Raw genomic sequence first — 10,212 nt, forward strand, 5'->3', positions numbered from 1 at the left:
TTGCGAACAGTAAGAAACTATTTTTTGCGGATAAATTTTGATTGGCTGACAATTTTGACAGCAAGTTGACAGTTATCGACCGACGTTCGGATACTCATACTTCAATCGACAATATTATATAAAGCAGCCTCTACACGTTGGCCGTGTTTGCCGAACAGAAGAGGACGGCGCTATACTAAAAAAAGAGATTGAATTATTTGCATCTTTCTTTCTGGTATCGCACCGTCCCCTTCTGTTCGGCAAACACGGCCAACGTGTAGAGGCTGCTTAAGTTTATGACTTCAATACTACGAAGTACGAGCCATCGACTTATTATATACTATAGGTTTATGGTACGAACACACTACGAATAATAAAAACTAAGGAAAAGTAACTCCGTCAAAAAACATGCTCCACAATACTTGTCAAAAAAGTGTACCGTACACATTTCAATACATTTGCAATATTTAGGTGACCTTGAGCGGTACTAGGCTGACGTTACATGACAGATCAAAAGGAACCAAATTTAATACGGTAATAGTATGGGAATTACGATTCCTTAGTTTTTATTATTCGTAGCTTCAATAACACGAAGCTTCGTGAGGCATTTTCTTATTTTTTAAATTTGATTGTCAAATAGTTTTCATTTTATATATCGACAGTATGTTTAAAATAAATCTATGATAGTATAATGCGGCATACGCCAATCTCAGTTACTATCATAGATTTATTTTAAATATACTGTCGATATATAAAATGAAAACTGAGGACTTCTAAATAGGACAAGTGGAATAAGCGCTTAACTTTAGAAGTCCTAGCTAGGATCCTAAATAGGAGACTAAATTAGAAGCTTCTTATTCCACTTGTCCTAATTTAGTAACTAAATCAGTTGTGTCTTCTTCATAATGGCTCCTATTCTGTCAAAGCAACAAAAAATTGGTCTTCTCATAGGCTTAGCTGGTGGCTCAATGAAAATCAAATGCGAAAAAGGTGGTTAAAAGAATTTTTGCTCCACGAAAAATTATGAATTATGAACTTTCTCAACTACTTGGAACCGGCAGACTTTAGAAATTACCTACGAATTCTACGAATGCTATAATCTAGATTCTAGAGATTGATGAGCAGTTGCTGTCAAAATTTAACAAAAAAAATTACAAATGATAATAATATTATATATAAAATTCTATCTTATTGCCATGTCTTTATTTTATTTTATTATGATATGGGCCTGTTTTACCACTTCCTGATAAGTGCCGGACATTCTATCCACAACTTAACTTGACAGCTGATAAAGTATGGAGAATCTGTCAAAAAAGTTGTGGATAGCCTATCTGGCACTTTATCAGGAAGTAGCGAAACAGGCCAGGAACAGGGTTTTGTTTTCAATTTTTTTATTAGATTTTGTTTTGCATTTTTACTTAAAATACTTAAATATAATTTAAGTATCTTTTTATTTATTATACTATTATATAATACGTATCCCTTTTTTCATAAAAAAGCGTAGATAATGATTAATAGGTTATTTTTTTCTTGACTTCAATTATACAGATTTAGCAGTACCCAGTACCCACTACAGATAAAAGGTTGAAACCATCAGGCAACACTTATTTAGTCAGTTAACCCTCCGTGCACCACGTGGGGTCTGACAAACCCCAGACGTACAAAAAATTTCATAACTTTTTAAAAAGTCATGTGATTTTTTTGACGCTTTATGTAGCTGGAATTAAGACGTTACCTTACCGTTTGGCGGCTAGAGTTTAAGATTTTCTTTACCGATGCAACAAACAAACGTGCACAAAGTGTGCTGTGGTCCCACAAACCCCACGTAGTTCAGGACGTCGTTAAAAAGTTGTATCTAAGACAGAATATTGAAATGTGAAAAAATCTATTTTTCGCGCATATTTGAATTCATTTCGATTAAATAAGCATTCGTGAACAGGTTTATGAACAAATTAAGTATGACTTTCATAGAAGAAGATTTGAAAATCGCAAAGATATAAACCATGGATACTGAGAGGTTCTTATAAGCGGTTTCATACATTTCTTGGCAAAGCAGCCCCTGGACGACCAGCAAAATTATCAAAATCAATAAAGATGTGTTCAATTGTATCAGGAACATAAATTGAAAACTCAAATACGGTTGTGAGCACAATAATAGACCAATTTGCTTACACATACCGTGCCCACTTTCATTGTAAGAAATGTACTAATTTCAAATTGCCTGAATATCGTGTAGACTGATTATATTAAGTTAATATTATTCAGTTTGTATTCCTTATATAGTTCGTTTTATAATTGTAAAGCAGTACGGGAAATAAAAGGTAACTTTTCAACTGTGGGAGCTCACCAAAAAGAGTCGTATGTTTTACTTGGTAAATTTTCAATTTTTGGTTGTAAAGGATTAAAAATTGGAGTTATCTCAGTAAGTATCGTTTTATATTACAATTGAATATATAAAAATCAGTTATTTGAAATAAAATGAACAAATAAATATAAATTACGCATTTCTTGCCCAGATAGGTCTGGGGGTTTGACAAACCCCACGTGGTGCGCGGTGTAACTTTTATTCACGTGGTGCACGGGTTTTTTTTTTTTTTTTCTTGTTTCCCCTTACATAATAAGGGACAATTATTCGCGTTATTTTTCCTTATTACACTCTTTCATGATTATTTTTAGATACACTCATATTTTACAACTTCTTTTTACCTTTCACACTTTTACATTTAAACATATTACATAGAGTTACATATAAACATATAGTTACATTTCTTATTACTTTTCCAACTAAGCGTCACTTTATTTTACACTATTACATTTTGTTACATTCCAGTCCGTTATGCACTTTGGTTATACATCACATTCTTAGTTCTGTGTTACATGCCATAGTCACGAGTGTCCGATTTTGCGCTGATTTTAATACTTATAATTAACACTAATTATTGTAGTATTACATGTTAATGGGAGCCATTTTGCGATTTTATTTAATTGCCAATAGGTGTTACCGTGCCATACTATCACCGATAACGGTTATACATATACATAACATAATACATTAGATAATGTAAAAGAAACAGAAAATTTACAGTATTATAAAGATATATATATATATATATATATATATATATATATATATATATATATATATATATATATATATATATAAATTCACAGTCATAAATAATAGATTCACATAATCTATTATAAATATATATTATAACAGACATTTTATAATATATATTTATAATTAAAGATTTTTTAAGTATACATATGCTTTATTAATTTTTTATTATTAGTTACAATTCCTTACATCAACATTAATTCGGCTACTTATTAATTATTGTTATTACAAATGCTCATTATTTATTACTAACAATCATGGCATTAAATTGGCACTATTTGAAGCGGCGGTGTTAATTTGTGACGTCAAATGTTTGTTGAGTGCTGTGTAACCACGTGGGTTCCACATACTCCTCGTCTTCAGGTTCATATGCCACCGCCGCACGCGCTATGGCGTCCCATTTGCGCCGAATCGGACACTCCATGCTGAACGCATTGTGCTCGCCCTCTTTACCTTCTTTCTTACAATTAATACAGCAGGGTTTTACTCCTGCCTTTAGCCCCTCACACTCCGATCTGTGGTGTGGTCCGGAGCAATGGCCGCACCTCACCTGGGCCGCGCTTTCGGTGCAGAATCGCCTTCCATGCCCATACCCTAGACAGTGCGAGCACTGTATTAGGGGGGACTGGTCGGCGACTCTCACCCTCTGCATATCTATATATGCGCGCCCTTCCCTGGTGAAGCACTGCCATATGTCCGGGGACACCTCAAGTACGACATGCTCCGTGCGGGGGTCTCTTGACTTCCTTCTATATTTAACACGTACCCTGTCCTCATCCCCATCCAGTACGTACTGTATGAGGTGCTTGTTCTGATTACGGATTGCGTCACAAATGTCGTCATCCGTAATCGACTTCAGCACCCCGTACAGTATGATCTGGGGGTCCTTATTCCTTATTGTCTCAACCTCAAGCCTATCTACTCCACTCTTCACTAACTTTCTCTTTGCTCCATCTCTCTCGTTTTTATCTCTAAAACCTATTATTACTTTCCTATCTTTTCCTCTCCTTATCCTTTCCACCCTGAAACCTTCCTTTTTCGCTTCTATTATTTTCCCTACGCTATCCAATACTTCCTGTCCTGAGAATTCATTTTCTTTGTCTTTGATCGCTAAGGAGTGGACAGTCATGGGGCCCGACCGCGCAGGTGGGGTTTTTACCACCCCCTTCGCTGCCTTGGCCGCATAACTCTCCACTACCTCAGTGATATCCCTCCTACTTTCCTTTGCTACCCTCTCATTTAATTTCTCTACATATTCCTCCATCCTTTCACCCATAATGTCCTTCACTTCCTTCATATTAACGTGAATTTGTTCCCTTAATTTTTCAAAAATTTTTAATAGCAGCTCGTGGCAGTTGCATCGTCACAATTTAGTTTTAGTTCGCACTGCACTTCTATTTCTCTCTTTTGTATGCTTTTTTCCCTATCTTCTCCTACCGAGCCTCTCCTGAATAGCTCCTCTATCTCCTTAATTTTTCCTTCTAACTTTACCAAATTATCTGCTAAACCAGACCTTAAATCTCCTCTCATATTTCTGGTCTGGTTTAACAGATGAATGCTGTTTTTAACTGTACTACTTGTTTCTTTCAGGAGAGCCTCAGCGGGATCAACTTGTAAAGAAGGGGTGTTAGATGGACTATTGTCTATTAATTTTCTGGTTTTCAAGGGAGGATCGTTTTTTGTTTTTATGGGGTCTCACATTTACGTTGGTTGGAGTGTGTACCATAGCCATTTTTTATTTATGCGGGGAAACGCGTCAAATCTAAAATAAGAATAAAAAGTAATAAATATTGTAAAATTTAAAATAAAGTTTTAAAAAGGTTTGTATATTTTACAATATTAAACTAGTGACTAGAAGGATTTTGTTTTATTTATAGAATAATTATTTAGTTTACAAGTTATATCTTTAGTAATATTTGCTCTTAAGATTCTAATTTAATAATGTTCTATGATAAGCTTAACTTTCAGATTAATATGGCAATACTCGATTTCAACTTATATTATTGCTATTTGTTTTCCGAAGGGTGCACGTGCACGGGGGTTAAAACTAGAAGCCACATTTTCTCCGATTTAGTACACTAATTAGGATCCTAGCTTTCTAAATCTTATTTCACTTCACTAAATTTAGTCATTAAATCATTTAGAACTTAGGGGCTGAAGGCCGAAGCCCCGAGCCCGAAGCAAAGGTTTCTCAAAGTCTTTAGACTGGGTTGCACCAACTAACTTTAACTTTAACCTTAACTATAACCGGAAAAATTGACAGATGTCGTATGAGAATATGGGGTGTTTAGACGCCATATTTAACTTTAACTTTACCCACGCCATATACTAGTAATCTGTGACCCACGCCTCTGGTGCAAGTTGCAACCCAGTCTTATGCCCGTTGCAGACGATGCACAGTAGCTTGCGCGAGTACTTGCGCAGGTACTTGCGCCAGCATTCAAACGTAAAAAGATCACGTGAAGTAGCTTTGTATAGTGCCAGTGCATAGTAGGCAACCATGGACAAGCGTATGGTTTTGAATAAACTTTTTAAGTGCCTAATTCAAGAGCTAAATGGAGTGATAGCAGAGGAACTGATGCAGGAAATACAGAATTTAGAAAAAGTAAAACTGTATAGTTTTGTCTGAATTCCATTTATTAATTTTTAATTCACAAACGTAAAACATTAAGACTCAATAAAACAACCAACTCCCCAACAATCTAGTGGTAGGTTTCTACATCTTTACCAAAACAACAAACAGACTGAACTGGCGCTAGTACTGGCGCTAGTACTGGTCAACGCATGTTCAAACGATGACCAGTGAAGTAGCGCGGGGGTGAAGTAGACGGAGCGGGGGCAAATGAGTCGCACTTGCGCGAGGACCAAAGCGAGTGCTACTAAGCAACTTGCACTCGCACTTTCACTAAGCAAAATGCGTTCACACGATGAAAATATATGCTTAGTATTAGTACTTGCGCAAGCTACTGCGCATCGTCTGCAACGGGCATTAGTCTTTGAATTTTTGGTTTGTCAGCTGTCACTGGTAATCTGTGATTTTCAATAATTTCAATTTTCAATGTGCTTATTGTGCGCATACCTATAATACTTAAAGAACTTGGACACCAAAACGTTATAGAAATTAAGCAGCATGCCTAAAAATTATGGAAACAAAGATTCAAAAACACATAATTGACTACTTTTCTTGCTTAGAGGAGTTTTTCAATTCAGCGAAAAGTGGTTTGAAAACTTGCCAAAACTGCGCAATTTCTGTAAATAAAGTAATTCAACGTTGTAAACACATAAAAGAGTAAGTAACTTTACAATATTCTTATCGGGAAATAAACGTTTTTATGTGTTTAATCACGGATTTATGTTTTCTGATTATAGAGCTGATGTTATTGGTACGCCATTAGAAGATTTTGTTGGGCTTCAAAGTAAATTATTGACATGTCTTCATAACCTCATCTCGGAAGAAGTTGTCGAAGTGAAAAAACAACAGTAAGTACTATTGATAATTGAAATCATGTGACAGTTATGATTTATGAAAAACATACAACTATTAGGTTAATTTACACTTTGTTAACTGGTTCAAAGAAACATAACTTACTATCTGTTATTATAGGACTTTTATTGTCATGGTCATGTTGATATTATTGGTTATTTATAGTCTTAAAGTATAAAAAAAATTAAGTAATTCATAAATTCCATTTTCCAGATCTATCTTGGAAGAGTTATTTGAAAAACTTTGCTTTAAAAATAATCTATTGCATGAAAGCTGTAGAGGTATAGACTTTTCAATTTCAAATCCATCAGCTCTTGTTAATGGTTCTCCACTTCAACCACCTCTGCACCAGTTACTAGAGTTTGCCTCAGATTCCATCACTTTTGGAAGTCAAATCTGTGCCCAGATTGACACTGCTCTGCAAGTTTTATCCTTTAAAGGGCTAAATACAGAATATTTTGTTGACAGCTTTAAATTTCCGACAGATTGGAACACAAAAATCAAAGAAATAATTGCCTACACCTCATTCTGTTCAGAGAACAAGATCTAAAATGGATCTCCTAGGCTCGATCTTGAATTCCATGCAAAAACCACCGCCAGTGAGTGAAGCTCAGAAAAATGCAATGAAAAAGCAGAAGGAAGCAATAGAACGCAAGAAAAAGGAGCAAAAAGCTATGCTCGATCGTTTCCACAAACATGTGGAGGATAAGATCAGTGAATTTATTAAAGATGGTACCAAACCACATTTACAATTTGAACCCATGGAGCAAATGTTCAGGGCTATAATAAGAGATGTAGCTGACACTGCTGGTGTTACGGCAATGTCCTTTGGTCAAGAAGGTGTAGATAGATATACTGTAGTTTACTTAAAAGAAAACATGCCATCAGAGGATGAACTGGCAGTTCGTAGATCAGGGGGTGCTTGGAACGAAGACAAGGCAGCAGAAATGGCTCTAAAAAGCATAGAAATGAGAAAGTTAGCAGCTCTAGAAGAAGAAAATAACAGAAAACGTAAACATAGCACTGGAGAGCTCAGTGGTACTTTTTATAAGCAGAAGTATGCCCACCTAATTGGTGAAGATGCGGCTTTAGATGCGGCACAGAAAACTAATGTCAATAAAAGTTATGGTGAAGTACCAAGCGCAAATAAGAAAGATCAACGTTCCATTGAACAAACTATGGCCGATATCAAAGCAAAGAAATTAAAAAAGGCTGAAAAAGACGCCAACACCTAAGTTTGATGTAGATTAGTAAGTCTGTACCCTTTCAATTCATTTTTCCACAGTAATAACAAAATTCAAAGTGATTGTTTGACTGATTTGTCATATTTAGGTAAATCTATATATTAGCCAATGCTGTAGAAGCTGCAGCTGCATTTGAAATGGGTCTGACATATTTTGAGTGTTCCACCTAATCGTTAGAGGCTTAGTTTAAGTACCAATGTGTTAAATTAGCTCGTGTTTTGATATCTAAAGCAATAATAGGGAAAATGCGATATTTTTATTTTTGTGTTTATTTTAAAGAACTCCGTGTAGAATAGACCACAAGTACCTATATAAAAAAATTAGAACACTCGAATTTAGTTCAAAAAATTAGGTTTAAATTGACAATTTAAATTTTGGCGCCAAAACGAATCTATATAGTTTGTATGACGTTACTAATGTTTGACAATAATAATTATTGACAATGGCCCCACCACAGAGGCCCCACCCTGATTGTACCTCTCAAAAAGTTGTCACGCCCCATGTTCCATTTAGCGTTAAAAACGATCAAAACGCTCAAAATGGAGGCATTTTGATAATTTTTAACGCTAAATGGAACACGGGGATAGCATGTGTGATGTCACGCTACTTTTAATTCGTAATTTTTGTAAAAAACAATATTTTATAAAATATTAACCATCTTCTATATTTTTTTAGTATTTTAATAGAAAAATTTTCAAAAATATTATATTTGCATGTTCCCTATTGTGTGTTGGTCTGGCTAGTTATACCTTCAAGTAAAGATTAAATAAAACCAGGCAAAACATGCTATATTAGAAGTTTACAATAGGTTGTACCATGGAGTTATTGTTTTTATTTACCATTATATTGTATGTCCACGAAACAGGAATTTGTTAACCAACTTCTTAGTGTGGACTGTTGACTCATTGCAAAAGACATACAACAGTGAGATACTAAATATCTTGCTTATCTTGCATATGTCCTGTTACTCATAGTATATTCCTGGTTTTTAATAGTATATCTACACCCAAATGCACAGTGTACGGAGTTTGAATAGGCATTAATATTATGAATGCAGGAGTAGAACACCCGTGTGTCAATTCGCAATAGTTTTGATGCTACGACCTACCAAAGTTGAGCGTTTTTTGCGGCCCGGAAGCGAAAAATTCATATTTCTCCAAAACTTTTATGTAATAAATAAAATTTTGTATACCACCTGAAAACCTATTAAATTAGGCATATTTCAAGATTTTTTCCTGATTGGCCGTATCAATATTTTACAAACAATAAAATAATTTTCATTTTTAGCTTTTTTTTTTTATCCAAAACTAAAAAAAAAGATGCAATCGAAAATATCGACAAATTAAAGGTAAGTATGCAAGCATTCTATACGCACAAAAAAAAATTACCCGTGAGATCCATTTACTACCACTGCTAAATCAATTTATTTAATTTACAAACTTAATTGTCAACAGGGTTATCAAACGACGCAACGCTGTATTATTTGTAGTCTTTTCGTTTTCGCGTGACCATCACTTAAGTTGATTTTTTAAATAAATACTAGAAATAATATTAATTGTTTGAAGTATTACGAACTGAAATCCGATTTTTTTTACCGATTTCCAAAAAAAGAGGAGGTTCTATATATTTTCTAAGACTTATTTTTGATAATTTTAAATATACTAATTAAAAGCGTATATAACTTTCATACTATAAATATTAATATATTATGTGACTATTTCTATTGCATTATTGACAGCCGTCCATTGAAAGACGTGTGGTGGCAGCCCTAGCGTAGGATTTCACGATCAAATATCTCCAGTTGTAAACGGATCTTACAGGTGTTTTTTTTGTGCGTATAGAATGCTTGTATACCTTGAATTTGTCGATATTTTCGATTGCATCTTTTGTTTGGTTTTGGATTAAAAAAATAAAAACCTAAAAATGAAAACTATTTTATTGTAGGTAAAATATCGACACGGCGGATCATGAAAAAGCTTGAAATATACCTTATTTAATAAGCTTTCAGGTGGAATACAAAATTTTATTTATTACGTAAAAATTTTGGAGATAATATAATTATGGATTTTTCCCTTCCGGGCCGCAAAAAATCGCTATACTTTGGTAGCTCGTAGAATAAAAAGTAAAAACTATTGCGAATTGACACGCGGGTGTTCTACTCTCGCATTCATAATACTAATGCCCATTCAACATTGAAGAAAAAAGAAAATTTCCGATTTTTCGTCTCCTCCTTACACTGTGAAATGGTTTGTCACTTGTGAAGAAATGTGATATGTATGAGTACCGAGGGGGGCCAGGGGGTCAGCTGCCCCCCCCCCCCCCTGGATCATGGTGACGTCCCTACTAAGTATATTATCTAGTACTTTTATCTATAAAAATTAAGAAGA

General features: G+C 34.7%; 1 protein-coding gene across 1 annotated transcript; it reads left to right on the forward strand.

The window, feature by feature from the left end:
• The first annotated feature begins 6,110 nt into the window (after window positions 1–6,110).
• On the forward strand, window positions 6,111–8,084 carry LOC121739490 (sperm-associated antigen 7 homolog). The gene is made up of 3 exons (XM_042131977.1): window positions 6,111–6,386; window positions 6,467–6,577; window positions 6,795–8,084. Exon 3 carries the CDS (start codon window positions 7,133–7,135, stop codon window positions 7,814–7,816), a length of 684 nt encoding a protein of 227 aa, XP_041987911.1. The 5' UTR covers window positions 6,111–6,386; window positions 6,467–6,577; window positions 6,795–7,132; the 3' UTR covers window positions 7,817–8,084.
• Window positions 8,085–10,212: the final 2,128 nt, after the last annotated feature.

The sequence above is a fragment of the Aricia agestis genome, chromosome Z, assembly GCF_905147365.1.
Source record: "Aricia agestis chromosome Z, ilAriAges1.1, whole genome shotgun sequence".
Taxonomy (NCBI): domain Eukaryota; kingdom Metazoa; phylum Arthropoda; class Insecta; order Lepidoptera; family Lycaenidae; genus Aricia; species Aricia agestis.